The 24,839-nt window shown below is 39.5% G+C and overlaps 1 protein-coding gene across 3 annotated transcripts in view; it reads right to left on the bottom strand.

The window, feature by feature from the left end:
• The window catches only part of KIFAP3 (kinesin associated protein 3), a 267,451-nt gene that overhangs the window by 5,017 nt on the left and 237,595 nt on the right, over positions 1 to 24,839 (bottom strand). The window contains exon 20 of one of the 3 annotated variants that reach the window (XM_049881270.1): positions 17,857 to 18,889. The exons of the other annotated variants lie outside the window; for them this stretch is intronic. Within the exon in view, the coding sequence (XP_049737227.1) occupies positions 18,823 to 18,889 (67 nt within the window). The 3' untranslated portion in view covers positions 17,857 to 18,822. Of the gene's footprint in view, positions 1 to 17,856; positions 18,890 to 24,839 lie in introns of those variants that run through there. 3 annotated transcript variants of the gene reach the window in all.

Below are 24,839 nucleotides of genomic sequence, written 5' to 3'. Positions count from 1 at the left end.
AAAATGTTAAGGAGTCATTATGGCAAAGTTGGCTTACATTGAGTGTGTGTGTGTATAATTGTGTGCTTGTCACAGACATACAATTTTCACTTATAACTACCATGTTGAGTTTTATCTTTTTAGTTTGGGTCTGCCTTTAAAGATCTATTCTCCCTAAGACAAAATCCTTTATGACAGTGTTTACATTTAAAAATGGGGAATAGTGATTCTTATTAATTACCCATCTTTGTGATCTATAACATAATACCAAAGGCTGGAATTCTTTTGGGGATGTCAAGTAAAAGGACTTAAGATGAGCTAACTTTCTTGGGAGGAAACTTTCCAGGCTCTTATAGCACTGTATGTTTAATATGCTAATAATTTTCTGGAAGAGTTCATTCTTTTTGTCAATTACACCAATATATTGATCACAGAATCAAAACCAGTATGTTTATCTTCTTTTCTAAGTAGCTTATAAATTCGACATCAGTGTAATTTCAGTTTAGGCCTAACTCATCATGGAAAATTTAGAGCTAAGTTATAGTGATTCTTTATACATCTGTCTTTCCATCCATCCATCCAACCACCGTAGAAACATTTATTGAATTCCTACAATGTGGTAAGTACAGTGTTTGGAACCAATGAAAAATACAAAAGACATAGTCCAGGGAAGGCAATGATAAATAAGATATGACCACTGACCACAAGGACTGGAGGCCACTAATATGCAACAAATATTCCGATAATAATATTATCTTGTATACATATAAACTGCTACAGAAGAATAGAAGAGGATGAAATATTTAATAGATGCAAGAGTATTGGGGATACGTACAAATTGCTACAATAGAATCTAGGAAACTAAGCAGGCCTCACAGAGTTACTTTCATCTACCACTTCCTGACCCTGTACTCTGTTTATTGTCTTTCTCCCCGATTGGAATGTAAGCACCATGGAGGACAAGGGCTGCCTTACTGCTATTTCCCTACCATCCAGCATGGGCATTCAAAAGTATGGATGAACCTTAAAAAACAAGTAGGTTGTCACAAACGAGGAAATTCCTGGTAGAACGGCAGGCTGAGCAAGAGAGAAAAAAAGCCGAAGAACAGCAAATGGTTTGTTGTGGTTAGTTTATGACGTAAGCAAGTGGTGGGAGGTAAGGCTGGAAAGGGAGGTGCTGGGACCATATTTTGAGGCTCTTCGTCTGCCAGGCTAAGAACTATATGCTTTTGAAGAGCGTCAGTGGTTTTTAAGGAGAATGGCTTAGTTCTGTAAAGATAAGTGAAGTAGCAAAGTGGGCAGAGAGGCAATTATGGATGTCTGTACGTGAGGTAATGAAAGCCGTAGAGGAGCATTGGCAGAAAGAGCAGCGATCAACTATGCTATGTTTCTCAACAAAGAATGGCATCTTACCTCTTTTGAGATGGGTTTTTCTGTTACACTTTTACTAGATGGGAACTAAGAATGAAGGGAAAAAAATCTCAAAATTGTCCAAAAATTAAAAGGTTATAGTTAATTGGGATGAAACAATGGTTGCCCCTTTAATATGATGCTTAATAAAATAACCACGAGGCTACGGTATTCCATGTAGATGAAATCAGATTGCAGCAGTAGCTTGTCTCTATACTCAATAGGAATGGCTAGGCTATTCTGGCAGAAGAGAACGTTTTCCCCCCTGAAATTCTTAAATATAGTAAGAAGTACAGACTGAATGAGATAATGTCTATAAAATAATATCTAACATTTGTATTCCATTGCTGTGGAGTCAATTCCGATTTAGTGACCCTATAGGGCAGAGCAGAAGTGTCCCATAGGGTTTCCAAGGCTACAATCTTTACGGAAGCAGGTGGCCACATCTTTCTCCCGCAGAGTGGCTGATGGGTTTGAACTGCCAACCTTTTGGTTAGCAGCAGAGCGCTTAACAACTGTACCATCAGGGCTCCTTTAACATTTGTATACCAAAAAAACCAAACCTGTTGCTGTCCAGTCGATTCCAGTCATGGCCCTATAGGACAGAGTAGCACTGCTCCATAGAGTTTCCAGGGAACAGGTGGTGGATTCCAACTGCAACCTTTGGGTTAGCTGCCTGAGCTCTTCACCACTGTGCCCTGATGTGTTATTAAATCTAGAACTAAAGGTTTGTGACTTATACAACAGCCACTAGATGGAGAGCTTGCCTCACCACTGACTGTCATATACTTAAAAAAGTTAAAGCAAGGTTTATTGAATTTCAACTTCTCTGCATATTTAACATTGATAGAATGTGGTTTCCATTCCATTGCTTTCTCAGATAATCAATGTCTTCGTTTTATAAATGAGAAAGAATTTAGTTAGAGCAAAATAAGAATGCCTTTCTATCAGTCATATACAAAAATGTTTTATGAATGTGGGGCGCCTGAAAATGATAGGTTAGAAGAAAAGATGCTGATTGTCTTGGACATTGAAAAACCTAACGTACATGCTTGTTCAAGTACTATTATTACAGGATAGCTCCTAAAACTTTCCTTGAGCCTGTGTCAACGGCATCTTGTTTCTATATACCTAAATGTAATAAATATATGTTTTAGGTTGTTCAAAGGTATTACTCATTCCGTTGCACTTAAACCTCTGTATTATTGAGAAAATGAAATCCAAGAGCAGTTAAGCAGTCTTTTAGTAAGTTTCATCAATTATATCCAGTTTAGTTGTCATTAGTTTTTTTTTTTTATATGCATGATTACCAATTTTCCTGTTGTTATGATAAAACTAAAAGGCTAAAAAATCATAAAAGAATTGTATTTTCAGTGAAATCAAACTAAGTAACATTTTTCCAAAAATCAAGGGCAAATAATAAAATGACATGAGTAGTGGGAGGCTGTCTTTAAAGTATTCATTTAGAGCTTATAAAAAATAAAATTTAAGGACATGTGTTGGTTCTAAGGAGAAAAAAAATCCACCTTGGAAACAGATCATTTTAGTTATTATACTGAGATGCTTCAGCTAAAAACTAATTTGTACTAATGATGGAGGGAGTATGTTTTAAATATCACTAATTTATTCTGAATGGTAAAGATATCCTACTTCATGACTCTCTTAACTCATTCAATTTGCACTTCTCTTCTTACTATGCCTCCTAATCTGCTGTTTAGCCCATCTCAGAGTCTATTTTAATGGTTATATTTTTTATGTTGAGAAGTTATAGTTAGTACGTTTTCATATTGTATCATCATTGCATTAAGTTTGCTATTCCTTTGTATTAATTGCATTTCACAGTCCCTTTGAGAGTCTCGTCCTAGCTCAAGTTCTTGGGTGTCCTAACTCTTGCTTGTTGCATCTGATGATTCCCCTCACGACAGTCCTTTCTTCACGTGTTCTGTACATTTTTATTGTGCATTCAACTTCAGGTTTGTTCGTCTTCTTATTTGTCTGTTGGTCTTTGGAAATATTTCTACGGAGTGGTTCTGTATTTGTTTATAATGTATCAAGGCTCTGGCGGTTTCATCATCCTGAATCAATTTGAATGGCAATTTCTTGACTTGGGGTTCCCTGACTTAGACGTATAGAACACATCTTATGTGCATGAAGCATGCTTGTGGTTTCTCCTTCTCACGAGTGAGTATCCTCTCCCACCTAAGGCAAGTTTTGGCTGCTTTTCTGGGATGGTGAATTAGATTCATCTAGTCCTGGTTTCATCTGAGGAAAAAACCCATTCCTTTAAACTTCCAGGTGCTACACAGGGAACTTGGTTGTGCCTTCCTGCACCATACAACCTATATCTAGTTCAGTACTCCTGTGAGTGGTTTGTCTTTTTTTTGGCACTTGGGGCATTCCATCTTTCTTGTGAACTTGGCCGTGTTTGGGAAGTTTTTGTTTTATTTTGTCCACCATTTCTATATATCTATATAGTAGGGACCTTCTAAGTCAGCTCAGTCTACCACCTGGCTGGAAATTCTTTTGATTTTACTCTTATTATCTGCTCTGCAATTCAAGGACTGAATTTATCAATCTTGTATTTCTGCTACTCAAAAATTGGCTGTGTTGAAGAGAACAAGGGCTCAAAAAAATAATCTTAGCTATTAAAATTTTTTTTTCTTTTTCCTCATTTGTAGCAATTAACAGAAAAATAATACTCTACTAGGTATCTAAAGGAAGTTGTCTGCTGTGATTACCAAGCTGAAGTGAATATTGGCTTAAACTTATAATGGACTCAGGCTTTTTATCTTGACCTTTTAATAAAGGTATACCATCTAGGAATCTTTAACTTGCATTTCATCAATTAGCTACATGGACTTCTTGAAATTAGAAGTTCTATAATATCAAGCCATGCCTCATTTCACACCACCAAATGGTAAGGGAGCTTTCTGAGCCGCTTAAATAACCCCTGGGTCAATAAACTGAGTTATTAGCACCTCCTTTGGATAACTGTTTGTCTGTTACTGGTTCCACATTTCTTTATAATCTGTCATAACAACTTGGCTTCTTCAGGTACAAAATGACTGCTGTAGGCTTAAAGTAGAGAGTGTCACGTAAGTAGCAACGCTGTCTCACTGGTGTGAGGAAAGTGGTATGGTATACTGTCTGGAACCGAGTGAGTTAAAGCCCGAACACCACGACTAATTACTATGTAATGCTAACCTTAGTTGCTGGTTCATTTTGAGACTCTTTAAAATATGAACTGTGTATTTTACCCCTATGCACTCTCTTAATGATTTGTTTTTTTAGACTGAAATCACTTCCAGCCATCAGTTATACTCTCGGTCTTTACATGTGCACTTCTTCAAGCACAAATATTTCTTTTTCCTATTGGTCTGCCAGCCCTGTCAGAGCAAATTTCACTTTAAACTAAATGCTATGATACTTAAAACCTCTTGGATTACTCCGGCTGCTAGTGTGATCTATGACCTTCTGAGAATGACAGCTGAACTTTCCAATTTGCTTATACTGCTTGGGGATCTAGAGAGCACATGCCAGAGAGGAAAACGCTTCTGATGCTGAACAGAGGAGAGTTCTTGTAAGAGGTGGGGGAAGGAGACTATTAAGTACTGAAAAATACTAATAAGAAATGAAAAGAAACTAAACATGCTGTAAAATCTAAGACCTCAAACATAATTCAGAAGTTAATGCTAGTACTAAAAACTCTTTCGTCCAGTTAAAACATGAATAATGACCTTCAGTTACTAAAACTCAAGCACCAAACAGAAAGTAATAAAACACCATGGAAATGAACAAGTTAGGAGAAGGAAGAGAATCTAAAATTATCATGAGTACTATATAAAGTGGGCTATATCAACTCCCCGTCTCTCATTATAAAGCAGGTAGAAATCTGACGTGTACGTAATCAAAGAAGTAATACGGCCATCTAACGTACATGCTATCCCTGTGGACGTACACCAGTCTCTCCTAAATGAGAAATTCCTGTTAAAACTCCTGTCTCCAAAGTCCTTAAATAAATAATACAGTCTGGCAATATTTTGGCATATTTCTGAAATTATTCATTTTCTTTTACTACCTCACGTAAGAGGTAGACTGATGTTTGTCTTAAAATCTCAAGTAATTACCAGAAGAAACTGAATATAAAGTTTCCAACTTATGTCATAGTCCACTTACTCATTTATTTGTCTCAATTTTTTTTAGGCTAAATAATCTTCCAATTTTAAACATTAGAAGTACATGTTTTTAAATAGCTAATCAAGGACGTCTGACAACTTGATTCTAAATGTATTCATAATTTCAAATCTACAACAAAAAGGCATTGTCTTGCCTTATTCTTTGGGATATTCTTAAAGATCTAGTTCCACAGTGTTAGAATATATTTGATAATTTCAAACACTAATTCAGTAATTTCAGCAATCAATAATCAATATAGGTCAGATATTTAATAGTAATTTACTACAGCACTTAGGATCTCAGAATACTGTGTGATACACTGACATTGCATTTAGCATTAGAAGAATAAGCACTAAAGTAAATCTCTACCCTTAAATTTCATAAACTTTTTGATCTTTGAAAATAAAAATTGACTGCTTTATAATAGGTTTATTTAAAAAGGCGAATTCATTTCCTACTTAGGTCTCAGGCTAATTTTAGGTTGTCAAGATACGGATTAAATGATTTAAGTCATTTTGATCAACTAGATTGTCAGCCTTCTGATGATGGAACAAGGTACTTCTATGTTGTCTTCACAGACTATGGCCATCCGCCCTTTGGGAAAACACTGCATCAATACCCAGCAAATTCAGCGTAGAGTTTAATGTAGAAATATGTGATTCTAACAATATTTTTCTAACTTGAGCCCTATTTCTGCATTTTAAATTATTTTAAAGCAACATAAGAAAATACCATACTTTTTTTTTTTAAATCACTAATGTACATGGGCATTTTCTCCCTTAATTTAAAGACTGAGAATTATGTTCATTAAATTCAGCAAAACTAACTACTCCTGAGTTTTATTAAAGCTTGTGGAGTGCAATAACCTCAACTAGATATCTGAAAGTGATTTCTAACTCTCTTGATAGAACCTGTTTCAGTGTATATCTGTAACTTTCTTTGTCATGGTTTCTCTTTATAAAATAAGAAATGGCTATCCCTTTTAACATCTTTATGCCTTGAAATATTTCCAAGTCTCTTACAAGAATGGTAGGCACTCTTATAGTATATATTTGATGTTGTTATTGTTAGGACATATGAAAATCATGACGGGGCCTTCCTTACAAACGCTCAGGAAATTCTGACTTGTGCCATACAATCCAGAAAGCTAAGAGATGCTCTGTTACACCTGGTATGCTTCTTGTACATGCTTCCTTGTTTGCTTTTTTTTTTTTTTGTAATTTTTGTTGTGCTTTAAGTGAAAGTTTACAAATCAAGTCAGTCTCTCACACAAAAACCCATATACACCTTGCTACATACTCCCAATTACTCTCTCCACTCTCTCTTTTCATGTCCATTTCGCCAGCTTCTAGCCCCCTCCACCCTCTCATCTCCCTTCCAGGCAGGAGATGCCAACATAGTCTCAAGTGTCCACTTGATCTAAGAAGTTCACTCCTCACCAGCATCCCTCTCCAACCCATTGTCCAGTCTAATTGCTGTCTGAAGAGTTGGCTTTGGGAAAGGTTCCTGTCCTGGGCAACAGAAGGTCTGGGGGCCATGACCACCAGGGTCCTTCCAGTCTCAGTCAGACCATTAAGTCTGGTCTCATGAGAATTTGGGGTCTGCATCCCACTCCTTGTTTGCTTTTAAAGGCTCTTACATAACTCACAGAGATTTATGGCTACACATAGGCATGCTAATTATACTAATTGTTGTTGCACTAAAATAATGCCATGGGTTCTCTGGAGGCTGGGTTCTCTGCAGAAGCAAAGCCAGTGAACAGTATATATATATATATATTTTTATGTACCTCAAGAAAATGGCTCATGTGGTTGTAGAGGCTGGCAAGGCCCAAATCTGTGGGTGAGAAATCAGGTTGGAGGCTTCCCATGACTCACACAGCTGCAGGGGCTGACAAACCCAAGATCAGCAGGTCAGATAGCAGGCTGCTGGCTCAAGGGCTGAGAAGGCTGATGTATCCAATATTGGCAAGTAAGATGGCAGGTGGCAGGCTGCTGGCTCACAGGCTGTGGAGGCTGATGAGTCCAAAGATCAGAAGGCAAACTGGCAGGCCACGGGCTCAAGTCTCAAGAATCAGAGATCAGATGATGACGAGCTGGAACAAGCGAGTTTTGCCAGAACATCCATATATATATTGGATGCAGGCCACACTCTGAGGAAATTCCCTTCACAACTGATTAGCTGATTAACATCAGATCACAGCATGGACGATGACTACATCATCACATAACTGCCAAATTACATCATTACATAACTGCCAAACTATATCATTAATAACTGCCAAACCACTGTGAATCACAGCCCAGCCAACTTGACACACAACCTTAACCATCACAGTCCACATCTTGTCCACTTGGCACCAGTACACACCTCCTTAAACCATACACAATCTCCAAATAAAGACCATTACAAAGTCATACTTGTGCCTAACGTGATAGAATTAACATGCATACAACCGAAAAAGCACTAGCCCTATTTACATTTTATAAGTGAAGAAAACAAAAAAAATTGATGTACACATACGAGGAAGAAATGCTCAATAACAACCACGGTCCTCGTTTCTGCAACTGGTCATGTGGTCGTAGCTGGTATTTAGAACTGCCGCCTTTCACCACCCATTCTGTATTCCTTTTACCTGCAGCAAGCACTTTAGCTGGTCGTGGTTCTTTGCCTGGTGGGGTGATCCAAACTTTTATTCATTAAGGGTCTGGCCATTAGTAGTCATGCTGGAATTGGGTTGTTACAGTTTAATCACAGGACATGGTAGTGCCAAGAGATGCCATAAAGAATTTCCTGTATTCCAGACATAATCTTCTTTACCACTTTATGGAACACCAATCCAATTTCCCCTAGGTAGACAGGATCTTAGACAGGATCAATCACACCAGCCAATATGGTAACTCCTTTGCCTGTTGACCCAGAGGCATGAGGACCCAAAGTAGCAGGGTTGCATTCTTAACTTCCAGTTCAATGCAATCAGTGACGTGTCTCCAGGTGGGAGCATACCTCCCTTTGGAACTAAGACCTCTAGACCCCTAGAGCATAGGGTCGCAGATACAGGAAGCAAAACTTTTGCGAGTGGGTCACTAGGGGTAACAGTGAGTGCTGTCATTCCCATTTCTACCTCTTGATTCCTGGAACTGTGAATCCTGCCTATGGGAGAAACAGCACCACATGCTGGATGCTAGTTTAGTGCATATATAGCCTCCTGGAGAACACTGCCCCAACCCTGCAGAGTACTGCCACCCAGCTGGTGCCATAATTATGTCTTCAGGAGGTCGTTCCATTGATCTATCAAGGCAGCTGCTCCAGGATGATGGGGAACATAGTAAGACCAATGAATTCCATGAGCATGAGCCCAATGCTGCATTTCATTTGCTGTGAATTAAGTCCCTTGATCTGAGGCAATGCTGTGTGGGACACCACAATGGTGAATACATCATTCTGTGAGTCCACAGATGGTAGTTTTGGTAGAAGCACTGTGTGCAGGGAAGGCCAATCCATATCCACAGTATCTATTCCAGTAAGAATAAAACACTGTCCTTTCCATGATGGAAATGGTCCCATATGACCAACCTACCACGAGGTTGCTGGCTGATCACCTTGAGGGATGGTGCCATATTGAGAACTCAGTGTTGGTCTCTGCTGCTGGGAGATGGGGCACTCCGTAATGGCTGTAGCTAGTTGGCCTCGGTGAGTGGAAGTCCATGTTGCTGACTCCATGAATAACCTGATCTTCATACAACCCCCTCACCCTGAATAGTGGGCTACAGTGACATTTTGGGTCTCACTGAATTAGTGTCAGTTCAGAGCCAGTATCTAGTAATCCCTGAAAAGTCTGCTTATTTCCTTTTCTCCAATAAACAGTCATTTTCGTAAAAGGCCACAGATGGCTTTAGAAGGGGTGGGAGAAAGATTAACAGTATACATTTTTGGCAGTGTAACGGGGTCCTTCCTCAAGAGGACATAGCCTTCCCTTCATTCAAGGAGTTGTGGGTCTGTAAACTGACTCAAGTTTGGCAATTGATTGAGGGGCCTCTATTCTGGCATTTGACTTAGACTGTAGTTCGCTTGACCTAGACTTCTTTTGCTTGTACAGGTCCAGTAAATATTTAGATTTTCCATCTCTTTCACTCTTAGGAACACCATGACTAAACAGCCAATGCCTCAAGTCCACAGTAGTCAGAATCTTCTGATTATTGTTTTGACTCCACTGTCCGTTACCATAACCATGCTCACCCTATCTTTGTTGATTGAGTGCTGCCACTTGGTCCGTACTACCATTGGGTCCAATCAGTCCCACTGTGGTTTGCTGTCTTAATTCAGTTAGGGCAGTTCCCACTGTCAAATCTGACTTACATAAAATGCAATCACAACAATGTTCAAGGATGCTGGGGCTTCCTTCACAAATTTGTTCCTTACTGTTGTGATAAAAAAAGGTGTGTTCTCTGGGTGCTCCATGTGTGGGTCTGTGGGTCTAACCTGATAAATTACACTCTAACATGACAATTTCCTAAGCCTTTGGATACCTTCTTCTACAGTATACCAAGGGAAGTCTGGTACTTGAACTTGATTTATTTAGGCCACCGTGTAATCTATGCTTCAGCAAATCAAACAAGTAAACTATTAGATCCTTTCCTAACCTCTCAAGCTGAAACACTGAATGAAGACTCTGCTTAGTGGGCTCATATCAATTAACTCAGACTGATCCAACTTTATGTTCCTTGCACCATTATCCCACACACTTAATAGCCATTGCCACACATATTCCCCAGGTTTCTGTTTGTACACATTAGAAAAGTTAAGCAGTTCTTCTGGAGTTTAGCATACCTACTCCTGGGTCACACTTTGTACTTCACCTTTTGGAGCTTGCTGAGACTGAAGTCTAGTTATTGGTCTAGAAATAAAATGGGTGGTGGGGGTGGGTCTGGGAACATTCAGCAATGTCCTGTACGGCAGCTACCCCAGGTGATGCCCCAAGTAATGACTCAGACACCACCCCAGGTGATGGCTCAGACGCCACCCTTGGTGGCATCTCAAAGGCTTTTCAGACATATTTGGGTTAATATTGTCAGATGGGGGTGGAGGGGGGTAATGGTTTTACTGGGGAGGGTGGCTTCACAGACAAAGACGGAGTAATTTCTTCATTTGGGAGTGAAAGGGATGGTTTTGTTGGCAGGAATGATTCAATGAATTTAGAGGATTCAATGTCCCCAGCTTCCTGATTATCTGCCCATACGTCCCCATCCCAAGTTTCAGGATCCCATTTCTTCCCAATTAACACCCTCACTTTAACTTCAGACACCATTCGAGGTTGGAAATTCAGGTGGCGTTGTAACTTAGCCACTCTTACGATAAATCTCTGGGTTTGGTTTTTAGTAATATCAGCTTTGTTACTACAAGAAATAAAACTTTCTTTCAGGGCACAAGTGGCAACTTTGAAGTGAAGTCTTTTACGTGGCACTTGAGCTGTGACTCTGAAGCCCTGAGCTCATCTCTTTCTTTCACCACTTTGCCTAGCAAAAACAGGACCAACCAACCAGCTTTCCTATATTGCTCATTCTGACAAAACTGTAGAAAAGTATTAAACATGTGATCACCCAGAGCCTTGCTTGTCATCAATACCTGATCTATTGGTGGCGATATTTTGAGTATTAATATTGCCACAAGACGCCATGGATTAGTAGCACCCTCTTTACTACTGGAAACCATGGTGGCGCAGTGATTAAGTGCTATGGCTGTTAACCAAAAAGTCAGCCTATCGGGACAGTTTTACTCTGTCCTATAGGGTCACTTAACCCAAAAAACCAAACCCAGTGCCGTTGAGTTGATCCCGACTCACAGTGACCCTATAGGACAGAGTAGAACTGCCCCATAGAGTTTCCAAGGAGTGCCTGGCAGATTCGAACTGCCAACCTTTTGGTTAGCAGCTGAAGCACTTAATTACTACGCCACTGGGATTTCCATTGCAACTGACACGATGGGAATGGGTTTGGTTTGGTCTGATCTTTACTATTGGAGGTAGGGTTATCAACGCCTTTAAGACTAGTCAGACTTGAAGACCAATTTAGAAAAATCATCCTTATGATTCAGTTTCTCTAGAACCACTCTGGGTACCAAATGTATCAAGCTGGGTCTAGAGAAGCAGAACCAGTGAAGCGTGTGTGTGTGTGTGTGTGTGTGTGTGTATGTATATATGTGTGTGTATATATATATATATATATATATATATATATATATATGGAGAGGGAGATTTATGTCAAGGGAATGGCTCACGAGGTTGCAGAGGCTGGCAAGTCCCAAGTGTGTGGGTCTGGCATCAGGCTTGAGCTTCTCATGACTCACTTAGCTGCAGGGGCTGACGAACCTAAGATCTGTAGGTCAGATGCCAGGCTGCTGGTTCATGGGCTGCAGATTCTGATGAATCCGTAATTGGCAGGTAAGATGGCAGGCTGCTGGCTCACAGGCTGTGGGGGCCAATGAATTCCAAGATTGGCAGGCAATATGTCAGGCCATTGGCTCAAGTTCCCAGAACCAGAGGTCAGACGATGATGCGCCAAATGCAAGATCCAGAGCAAGCGAGTTTTGCCAGAAAATCCCTGTATATATTGGACGGAGGTTACACCTCCAAGGAAACTCCCTTTACACCTGATTGGCTGATCACATTGAATCACGTCATGGAGGATGACTATATCATTATATAACTGCTAAACCACTAAGAATCATGACCCAGCCAAGTTGATACACAACCTTAATCACCACATAATTCATAGCGATTAAAAAAAAAAAAAATTTACTAATTGTTGTTGCATACTAATTGTTGTTGCACTAAAATAACACCATGGCCAATCATAGCTTCCTTTCACCACAGTGAGACGGAGCTGCTGGTGTAAGGTTATTCAATCAAAAACCTTCTGATTCCGTTATGATTAATGTAAACGATAGAACACCATCAGGGATGAAAAATACATGGAAAGTTTCTTTACATGCCTTTTCATATTATTTTATATTCAGTGAGTTTATTTTGAAGGCAGTAAACCAAAGATGAGGTTTTTAGTTATCTGGTGCAGCCATCACTTCCTAAATTGCACACATTCCTGTATTCAGGTTTACTACTACATTCGTGGCTTCTCTCAGAAAAGGGCACAGGCAGTTGAAATGTCTAGGGTGCAGTACCTTCAGTCTGTGATGTTCATGTGATCTTTTGATTTGTGCCAACCTTACAACCTGGAACTTATAAGCAAAACTGGGCAAATATGAGGAGAATTCTCCAGGGAGATGGAAATGCACGATATATTTTTGAGATTCTCGTACGACATGTGGGTTTTAGGCAGTAATCCAAGCTAGCATACAGGTATAACTATGTTAGCTGTATCAAGCACACAGAACAAGGAGTGGTTACAAACTGATTAAATTTAAAATGACTATCGTGCTCGCTTGCTGATGTAAAATAGTAACTTCCTTCCCTACACCTTGGGGAAAAGAGGCAAGAAGTCACTGTAAGAAATTGTAAATGTTTTCTTTTTCCCTACAGTATATACAGATGGCAAATTAAATTACAACAGTTCGATATTTATAAAGGCCTTAACCCTCAGGAACCTTTTTTTTTTTTTTTAAGACTTTTAAGAATTCCTGTTTATTACTTTGAAAGAGATGACAGCATGAAGTTTGAATACCTACATAAATACAGTTTTATAGGGTATCTTTTATCAATTTGAACAGATGAAATTTTTAAGTTACGGTTGCAACTTAAAAATTTACTTGCCTAGCTATGTTCACAGAAGCCTCCTCCCATCCTTTCACCTTTCAGAGGTTCTAAATTAGTCACTTCATACTGTCCACGCAACCCTGTATTCCTTTTTAAGATTACACTGCCTTTTAACATCTGATAGGCCATTACGAAGGTGCTTTGTTTTTCCTGGAAAAACCTGAAATAGGAAGAATTTCTGAAAAAGTAGGAAGTATCAACTTTAGTTTATTCTAAAGCTAAACAAAAAATAGGCATAAAAACTATGTGTGTGTGTGTGTATATATATATATATATATATATACTTGAGATAGAATATTGACTTACGTCCACAAAAAAGAAACTTATTAACTATGCTCCTATTTATAAGCCTATGCCTACAAGGAAGACCAGTTAATATGACTATTATTCAAATTTATATGCCAACCACTAAGGCCAAAGACGAAGAAATTGAAGATTTTTATCAGCTTCTGCAGTCTGAAATTAATAGAATGTGTAATCAGGATGCACTCATAATTACTAGTGATTGGAATGAGAAAGTTGGAAACGAGAAGGATCAGTAGTTGGAAAATACGGCCTTGGTGACAGAAACAGTGCCGGATATTGCATGATTGAATTTTACAAGACAACAACTTCTTCACTGCAAGTGCCTTTTATCACCAGTGTAAATGGTGACTATACACATGGACCTCACCAGATAGAACACACAAGAATCAAACTGAGTATATCTGTGGAAAGAGATGATGGAAAAGATCAAAATCATCAGTCAGAACAAGGCCAGGGGCTGACTGTGGAACAGACCATCAATTGCTAATATGCAAGTTCAAGTTGAAACTGAAGAAAATCAAAGCAAGTCCACGAGAGCCAAAATACGACCTTGAGTATATCTCACCTGAATTTAGAGACCATCTCAAGAATAGATTTGATGCGCTGAACACTAACGACCGAAAACCAGATGAGTTGTGGAATGACATCAAGAACATCGTATGTGAAGAAAGCAAAAAAGACAGGAAAGAAAAGATCAAGATGGATGTCAGAAGAGACTCTGAAACTTACTCTCAAACGTCAGGCAGCTAAAGCAAAAGGAAGAAATGATGAAGTAAAACAACTGAAGATTTCAAAGGGTGGCTTGAGAAGCCAAAGTATTATAATGACACATTCAAAGAGCCAGAGATAGAAGACCAAAGGGGAAGAACACGCTTGGCATTTCTCAAGCTGAAAGAACTGAAGAAAAAATTCAAGCCGCGAGTTGTAACACTGAAGGATTCTATGGGGAAAATATTAAATGACACACGAAGCATCAAAAGAAGATGGGGGAATACACAGAGTCATTATACCAAAAAGAATTAGTCGACATTCAAACATTTCAAGAGGTGGCATATGATCAGGAATTCATGGCGCTGAGGGAGGAAGTCCAAGCTGCACTGAAGGCACTGGAGAATTGACAGAATATCAATTGAGATGTTTCAACAAGCGGATGCAGTGCTGGAAGTGCTCACTCGTCTATTCCAAGAAATTTGAAAGACAGCTACCTTGCCAACCAACTGAAAGCGATCCATATATATGCCTATTCCCAAGAAAGGTGATCGGACGGAATACACAAGTCATCAAACAATATCATTACTATCACACGCAAGCAAAATTTTGCTGAAGATCATTCAAAAACGGCTGCAGCAGTATATCGACAGGGAACTGCCAGAAATTCAGGCCGGTTTCAGAAGAGGACGTGGAACCAGGGATATCATTGCTGATTTCAGATGGATCCTGGCTGAAAGCAGAGAATACCAGAAGGATGTTTACCTGTGTTTTATTGACTATGCAAAGGCATTCGACTGTGTGGATCATAACAAACTATGGATAACATTGCGAAGAATGGGAATTCCAGAATACTTAATCGTGCTCATGAGGAACCTATACATAGATCAAGAGGCGGTTGTTCGGATAGAACAAGGGGATACTGATCGGTTTAAAGTCAGGAAAGGTGTGCGTCAGGGTTGTATCTCTTCACCATATCTATTCAATCTGTATGCTGAGCAAATAATCTGAGAAGCTGGACTATATGAAGAAGAACAGGGCATCAGGATTGGAGGAAGACTCATTAACAACCTGTGTTATGCAGATGGTAGAACCTTGCTGGCTGAAAGTGAAGAAGAATTGGAGCACTTACTGATGAAGATCAAAGACCACAGCCTTCAGTATGGATTACACCTCAACATAAAGAAAATAAAAATTCTCACAACTGGACCAATAACCCACATTATGACAAACGGAGAAAAGATTGAAGTTGTCAAAGATTTCATTTTACTTGGATTCACAATCAACACCCATGGAAGCAGCAGTCAAGAAATCAAATGATGCATTGCATTGGGCAAATTTGCTGCAAAGGATTTCTTTATATATAACGTGTTAAAAAGGATGTCACCTTGAAGACTAAGGTGTACCTGAGCCAAGCCATTGTATTTTCAACCACATCATATGCATGTGAAAGCTGGACAATGAATAACAAAAACTGAAGAAGAACTGATGCCTTTGAATTGTGGTATTGGCGAAGAATACTGAATATACCATGGACTGCCAAAAGAACGAACAAATCTGTCTTGGAAGAAGTACAACTGGAGTGCCTTAGAAGGAAGAATGGCAAGACTGCGTCTTACATACTTTGGACATGCTGTCAGGAAGGATCAGTCCCTGGAGAAGGACATCACGCTTGGTAAAGTACAGGGTAAGTGGAAAAGAGGAAGATGCTCAATGAGATGGATTGTCACAGTGGCTGCAAAAATGGGCTCAAGCATAACAACGATTGTAAGGATGGCGCGCAGGACTGGGCAGTGTTTCATTCTGTGGTACATAGGGTCGCTATGACTCAGAACCGACTCAACGGCACCTAATAACAACAACATTTATAAGTCTATTCAAAAGGTTAATTATTTAACACCTTTAACTTAATCAAAAGGTACAGGAAAGCATTTGTTGATTGTGCCTCTCTAGTCTGAAATGAGACCCCAGGAATCTGTAGCTTTTACTTAAGCCAACATAGATATATAGAGGTTTTACGTAAGCCAATAATAACTTTAGTAATAGAAGTATAAAGTTTAGAAAACTACTAGTCATTTTCAAATACTAAAACAAACAGGCATTTGAAAATATCTCTATTAATAGAGTGTCACACTTATCTTTTTGAAGTAGGTCTGAGTTCTGGTCAAGGAGGCAGGGAGAAGTTTTGAGATTAAAAAGTGATTTGGACTACTGTTCAAATAATTAAAAAGCAAAAAACAAAAAACATTGCCTTTGAGTTGATTCCAACTCATAGCGACACTACAGGACAGAGTAGAACTGCCCCACAGGGTTTCCAAGGATCAGCTGGTGGATTCCAAAAGCTGACTTTTTGGTAGGCAGCTGTAGTTCTTAACTGCTACGTCACAAGGTCTCAGAAAGACAGAATATTGGCCTAAGGCTGCTATGATACCTTTTTTTTTTTTTTTTAATGAGAAAACCTGGTACAGGACAACAAATTCTTTGTAATCTGAAACTCTTCAAATTAAAATTATAAGACTTCATCAATAGCTAAAATGTCAGTGTTAAAAGAAGTTCAAAGACTAAAATGTTTTGTCATTTGTTTATGTATCTATCTATCCATCCGTCTGTCCATCCATCCACCCATCCATCAATGTAAAATGAAAGTCAAGTTTCTACTTTGTAAACCTTTGCTCATGTGATGGAAGGCATAGGAAACCAACATTTACATTAAACTCCTTGGTGGAACAGCTCTCTCCAAGCCTCACCATTATTCAAATTACATTTTGTAGGAAACTGATGTGTTTCTAAAGAGGAAAAAATACCAAAACCAAATCTGCTGCCATCAAGTGGATTCTAACTCATAGCGACCCCATAGGACAGAGCAGAACTGCCCCCAGAGCGTTTCCAAGGAGCAGCAGTTTGTTTGTTTCAAACTGCCGACCTTTTGGTTAGCAGCTGAGCTCTTAACCACTGTGCCACCAGGGCTCCTTCTATATAGGGAATATCTTTATTACAAAGCCACAACAAGCTACTGTCTGGGTTAATCCTTCCAAACTGCTTATTGTTATGATGAAGTAACTGAACTCTAGTAAATTATCAGACCTTGAAAATACATTTTATTAAACAGTCTATATAATGCAGGAGGTTGTATTTCTGTAATAATGCAATTCTTTGTCAAATACTGCATTGCTTAGCTTAAAATGCCACAAAATCGGAATCTATAAATCTATTTACTTTTTTCTAAGACAATTCACCACATTATTGAATTAGACTGAGCCTTTTCTGTAATAAAATTCTAAAAGATCTATGCTTCTTCAATGAAAGGAAGTTAATGAATGACAGTACTCCAAATAACATGTTCTTTAAAAAAAAAAGTGCTTATAATTTAAGACAACGTGGCATCCTTTACTAAAGATAATTCTGTTACCTCTTAGATTAAGGACAATTCAGAAATCATTTTTGAGATGTTCATTCCATTGGAATTTTACACACACATACACACACACTTGGTGTTTCCCAAGCTGAAAGAACTGAAGAAAAAATTCAAGCCTTGAGTTGCAATAGTGAAGGATTCTATGGGGAAAATATTAAATGATACAGGAAGCATCAAAAGAAGATGGAAGGAATATACAGAGTCAATATACCAAAAAGAATTAGATGATATTCAACCATTTCAAGAGGTGGCATATGATCAAGAACTGATGGTACTGAGGGAAGAAGTCCAAGCTGCTCTGAAGGCATTGGTGAAAAACAAGGCTCCAGGAATTGATGGAATATCAATTGAGATGTTTCAAGAAACAGATGCAGCGCTGGAGGTGCTCACTCACTTATGCCAAGAAATATGGAGGACAGCTTCCTGGCCAACTGATTGGAAGAGGTCCATATTTATGCCTATTCCCAAGAAAGGTGATCCAACCGAATACAGAAATTATAGAACAATATCATTAATATCACACCCCAGCAAAATTTTGCTGAAGATCATTCAAAAAAGGCTGCAGCAGTATATCGACAGGGAACTGCCAGAAATTCAGGCCGGTTTCAGAAGAGGATGTGGAACCAGGGGTATCATTGCTGATGTCAGATGGATCCTGGCTGAAAGCAGAGAACACCAGAAGGATGTTTACCTGTGTTTTATTGACTATGCAAAGGCATTCGACTGTGTGGATCATAACAAATTATGGATAACATTGCGAAGAATGGAAATTCCAGAACACTTAATTGTGCTCACGAGGAACCTGTACATAGATCAAGAGGCAGTTGTTCGGACAGAACAAGAGGATACTGATTGGTTTAAAGTCAGGAAGGTGTGCGTCAGGGTTGTATTCTTTCACCATACCTATTCAATTTGTATGCTGAGCAAATAATCCGAGAAGCTGGACTATATGAAGAAGAACGGGGCATCAGGATTGCAGGAAGACTCATTAACAACCTTGCTTGCTGATAATGAAGAGGGCTTGAAGTACTTACTAATGGAAGATCAAAGACCACAGCCTTCAGTATGGATTGCGTCTCAGCATAAAGAAAACAAAAATCCTCAGGACTGGACCAATGAGCAACATCCTGATAAATGGAGAAAAGATTGAAGTTGTCAAGGATTTCATTTTACTTGGATCCACAATCAACAGCCATGGAAGCAGCAGTCAAGAAATCAAAAGATGAATTGCATTGGGTAAATCTGCTGCAAAGGACCTCTTTAAAGTGTTGAAGAGCAAAGATGTCACCTTGAAGACTAAGGCGTGCATGACCCAAGCCATGGTATCTTCAATTGCATCATATGCATGTGAAAGCTGGACAACGAATAAAGAAGACCGAAGAAGAACTGATGCCTTTGAATTGTGGTGTTGGTGAAGAATATTCAATATACCATGGATTGCCAAAAAGAACGAACAAATCTGTCTTGGAAGAAGTACAACCAGAATGGTCCTTGGAAGCAAGGATGGTGAGACTGTCTTACATACTTTGGACATGTTGTCAGGAGGGATCAATCTCTGGAGAAGGACATCATGCTTGGCAGAGTACAGGGTCAGCGGAAAAGAGGAAGACCCTCAAAGAGGTGGATTGACACAGTGGCTGCAACAATGAGCTCAAGCGTAACAACGATTGTGAGGATGGCTCAGGACTGGGCAGTGTTTCATTCTGTTGTGCACAGGGTGGCTATGAGTCGGAACCAACTCGACGGCACCTAACAACAACACACACACAGACACACATTTATTCAAGGTGCAGGAATACATAAAAGTGGACAGGAACCAGGAGAAGATTATTGATGTCCAAATATTGATACTATATTAAAAGGGATATAGTATATTCGTATTAAAAGCAATTAATACTAATTCCTTCTCTAAGCTTGATAATAAATACTATAATCCTTAAATATTTTCAAAAAGTTGCAAGAAATAATAAGAAACAGTATGCTTTAACTCATCTCAAAAATTATATTTTAACTCGAACATAAGCTTCTAAAAAGGAAAGGGATTGTTGCATTTTTGTTTTTAATAATATTTTATTACGTCTTAGGTGAAAGTTTACACAGAAAATTAGGTTGCCCTTTAACAACTTTTATATAAATTGTTCCATGCCATTGGTTAAAATTTTTACAATGTGTCAGCATTCTCATTATTTCCACTCTGTTCTGTTTCCATTCATCTAGCTTCGCTTCCCCTCCTTGTTTTCTTATCTTTTCTTTTGGCTGAATATTGACGGTTAGGTCTCATACAATTAATTGTTTAAGGGAGCACTCCTCATTATTCCATTGAATGTGTGTACCACAATTTGTTTATCCATTTACCCACTGATGGACACTTCGGTTGTTTGCATCTTTTTGCTATTGTGAATGCTGCTGCAATGAACATGGGTGTGCACATGGCTATTCACGTTACTGCTCTTATATGTCTAGGACACATACCTAGGAGAGGGTCTGCTGGATCATAAGGTATCTCTATTTCTAGCTTTTTGGGGAAGCACCATACTGTTTTCCATAGTGGTGGTACCATTTTACAATCCCAACAGCAATGTGTAAGAGTTCCAATGCCCCCACAACCTTGCCAGGATTTGTTGTTCTTGGTTTTTCTGATCATTGCCATTTTTGCAGGGGTGAGATGGTATCTCATTGTAGTTTTGATTTGCATCTCTCTAATGGCTGATGATTACGAGCACCTTTTCATGTATTTGTTGGCCACCCGAATGACCTCTTTGGTGACGTGTCTGTAAAGTCTTTTGATGAGTGTAAGTACATACTTAGTTTTTAGTAGATCCTGGTTATCTAATTTATCTTCTGTTGTTTATGCATTTTTAGTTTTGTCTGATAGGCTATTTATGCCACAAATTAGGTTCCCTAGTTTTGACCCTTTGGTATTTTCCAGAAATTTTATAGTTTCAACTTTAACATTGAGGTCTTTGATCCATTTAGATTTAGTTTTTTTTGCACTGAATAAGGTATGGATCCTGATTCATTTTTCTGCAAATGGATATCCAGTTTGGCCAGCACCATTTGTAAAACAGACTGTTTCTTCTCCATTGAGTGGACTTTGACCCTTTGTCAAAGATCAGCTGCCTGTGGATAGACGGATTTACTTCTGGGTTCTTAAATCCATTCCAATGATATGTGTATGTTATTGAACCACTACCAGGCTGTTTTGATTACCATGGCTATACACTAAGTTTGAGATCAGGAAGTGTGAAGCCTCTTTACTGCATTCTTCTTCAATATTGTTTTAGCTATTCGGGACCTCCTTCCTTTTCATATAAAGTTGGAGATTAGTTTTTCCATTTCATTAAAGCATGTTGTTCGGATTTGGATTAAGATTGCATTATTTCTAAGATTGCTTTTGGTAGTATTGACATTTTCAAAATTTAAAATTTTCCTATCCATGACCATGGATATTTTTCCATTTATGTAGATCTCTTTTTAGTTTCCTTGTATAAGGCTTTCACATCCCTAGTTACTTTTATACCTAGGTATTTTAACCTTTTGGGGGCTATAGTAAACGGTATTCTTTTCTTGATCTCTTTCAGAGTACTCTTTGTAGATGTGGAGAAGCCCAACTCATCTTCGTGTGTGGATGTTGTACCCTGCCACTTTGCTGAATTCTTCTATTAGTTCCATTACCTTTCTCATGGAGTCTCTGGGACTTTCTGTGTATAGGATCATGTCATCTTCAAATAAGGATTGTTTTACTTCTTCCTTTCCAATTTGGATACTCTTTATTTCTCTTTCTTGCCTTACCGTTCTAGCTAGCACTTCTAGTACAATATTGAGTAAGAGTGGTGGTAAAAGGCATCCTTGTTTTGTTCCCATTCTTAATGGGAATGCTCTCAATCTTTGTTGAGAATGATGTTGGCTGTTGGTTTTGCATATATGCCCTTAATTATGTTGAGGAATTTCCCTTCTATTCCTGTTTTGCTGAGAGTTTTTTTTTTTTTTTAAATCAGGAAAGGGTGTTGGATTTTATCAAATACTTTTTCTGTATTGATTGAGATGATCTTATTCTTCTTTATTTTTAATGTAGTAAATTACACTGATTGATTTTCTAATGTTGAACCTTCTTTGCATCCCTGGTATGAATCCCATTGACCACGATGTATTATTTTTTTGATACGGTGTTGAATTCTGTTGCTAGAATTTTGCTGAGAATTTTTTTGCCTATATTCATGAGGGATATTGCTCCATAGTTTTCTTTTACAGAGGTATCTTTGCTTGGCTTTGGTTATCAGGTTTTGGTATGCTGGCTTCATAGAATGAATTAAGGAATATTCCTTTCTTTTCCATGTTCTGCAACAGTTTGAGTAGAGCTGGTGTCAACTCTTCTCTGAATGTTTGGTAGAATTTTCCAGTGAAGATGTCTGGGCTGGGGCATTTTTTGGTTGGGATTTTTATGACCTCTTCAGTTTCTTCTTTTGTTATGGGTCTGTTCAAATTTTCTACCTCTATTTCTGTTGGTTTAGGTAGTTGGTGTGTTACTAGAAATTTGTCCATTTCTTCTAGATTTTCAAATTTGTTGGAGTACAAATCTTCTGTTATGGTTCTTCTTATCTCATTTGGTTCCATTGTAATGCCACCCTTCTCATTTCGTATTTTGGTTATTTGCATCTTCTCATTTTTTTCCTTTGTCAATTTGGCGCGTGGTTTGTCAACTTTATTGATCCTCACAAAAAACCAACTTCTAGTCTTGTTGATTCTGCTTATTATTTTTCTGTTTTCTATTTATTTCTGCTCTGATCTTTATTATTTCTGTTCTTCTGGTGACTGTGCTTCTTTTGCTGCTCCTTTTTTATTTGTTCAGGTTTTAGGATTAAGCTATTAATTTTGGCCCTTCTTTTTTGATGTGTGCATTTATTGCTATAAATTCTCCCCTGAGCACTGCTTTTCCAGTGGTTTTAGGATGTTGTGTTTTCATTCTCATTTGATTCTAGAAATTTTTAAAATTTCATTGAAGTAAGTTTTTATTACTCAGTAGTTTTTAAATGAAGTGTTATTCAGTTTACATGTACTTGATTTTCCCCCCTTGTTCTTTCAGTTATTGATTTCTAGTTTTATGGCGTTATGATCAGAGATGCTCTGTATTATTTCAATGTTCTGAATTTACTGAGGCTTGCTTTGTGGCCCACAATGTGGTATATTCTTGAGACTAAGCCATGTGTGTTGGAGAATGTGTACCGTGCTGCTGTTGGGTGGTGTGTTCTGCATATGTTTAAGAGGTCAAGTTGGTTGGTTGTTCTAATACCATTTATTTCTTAGGAAGGTTTTCTGCCCCTTTATTTTGCTCACTTGTTTGAGCCATCTTATCCTGTTTCTTCACAAGACTTGTTATTGTCTGCTGTCTCCGAGGCATTAAGGTGTTAATTTATTTATTGTATGTTTGTTTTGTGGTAATTTTTTTGCTTTATTTTGATGTATCACGAGCTTTGTTTCTTCTCTTTCTCTTTAGAATGTCTTTCTTCCTTTTAATTGTTGTTTTGTCGTTCTTGTTTATGTGTGACTTTGGTGGTGTCTGTTGGCTGGGTGTGATTTTCTCTCACTAGTGGGTATGGTGGGTTACACCCACGTGCGAATCCTCTGTGGTTAGGCTCCAATGTCCTCCCTTACTGGATTGAATGGAGGTGGGAGAGCAGCTTCTTTCCCGGATATTGGGTGACATGTGTTGGGTGATCAGGGCCTCTCCACAGACCTTGTGGGACCATGGAGTCCTTTTGGGTTGATGCTAACAATTAGTGTGTTCTCTGGAGGTCAGGGCATGATGTCTTCATATCCACTATGAGGGAGTGCTACCCAAATGGATGGAGTAGGTGGGCTGTATGTACACGAATTGGCATCTCAGTAGGTGGTGGGTATCAAGGGGTTTCAGTGCAAGTGTAGATGGCTAGCAGGAACTGTCTGAGATGTGTGACATTGCAGCTGGGTGGACACTGGATGAGAGCACTAGGATCTCCTGCTCATTGTTTGGCAGAGGTGCAGATGACTCCTGTAAGGATGTGACTGGTGTTGCTGGTGAGGTGATGTGTCTGTCTGGTTGGTCACGGGGGCGTGGGTGCAGGTAGTATCTTTGCTGGTCACTGGGTTGGGCATAGTGTGTGTGCATCGCTGGTTGCTGGGTCATCAGGGTGAGGATGCATGGGTCACTGGGTAGGTGGCACAGGAATTTGCATGGCTGTCCTGGGTGGGCAGGGTGGTGGGTGCTGGGGAGGGGGGTCTTGCACCCTGGTCACCAGTCTGGTGGTATGAACGTATGCTGCTGATCACCAGGCAAGCAAGGCAGCCTGGTGCTGGATGGGGCATGCATAAGCCTCCGGTTGTATGTCCGAAGTGTGGGAGCACGCACCTCGAATCACTAGGTGGTTGGGGCGGTGTGGGCATGGGTGGGGGTAAGCACAAGCCTCTGGTAGCAGGTCTGATAGCATGGAAATGAATGCCATGGACTGCTGGACAGGCAGGGCAGTGTGGGTATGGGTGGGGGTGGGCATCAGTCTCTGGTTGGAGGCCTGACGGTGCAGAAATAGGCACCATGGATTTCTGGGCAGGGGGGAGGGGGCTCACTGCTGTTCACCGGGAGGGTGGGGGTGGGAAGGAGAGGTGACCGGCAGTGCAGCTGGCACAGAGTGCAGCTGGCAATTGGGACCAGGCCCTGACCAAATACAACAAATGGGCACTGTCCAGAGTCTGGCTTGGTGGGGGATTTCTAGCTGCCACTACAAGGATCCTCCACTGCACCAGTACCACCCACCCAGTGATTAGGGACCACTGCTTGTGAGTAGTTCTGTCCCTATTTTCTGGCTACCTCCCTGCTCTATGGTCACCTGGATCCATAGGGTTCTTGTCCACCTTCCTCCACTTTCCCTCCTTAGATTCAGTTCACGTTCTGGGTTTCTCTACACAGTGTCTGACTCCTGTTGGGGATTCCGTAAAGTTGCCTTCCTGTGCTCTTCACCCAGGAATGCTGCTTGCTTTGTCTCAGAATGGCCACGCTGTGCCAGGCCGGCTGGTAGGGTGTCTACAGTCTGTTAAGTCTCCTTG

The sequence above is a fragment of the Elephas maximus genome, chromosome 3 (assembly GCF_024166365.1).
Source record: "Elephas maximus indicus isolate mEleMax1 chromosome 3, mEleMax1 primary haplotype, whole genome shotgun sequence".
Taxonomy (NCBI): Eukaryota; Metazoa; Chordata; class Mammalia; order Proboscidea; family Elephantidae; genus Elephas; species Elephas maximus.
The sequence above is the reverse complement of the archived record's forward strand: the minus strand, read 5'-3'. Positions and strand labels throughout refer to the sequence as shown.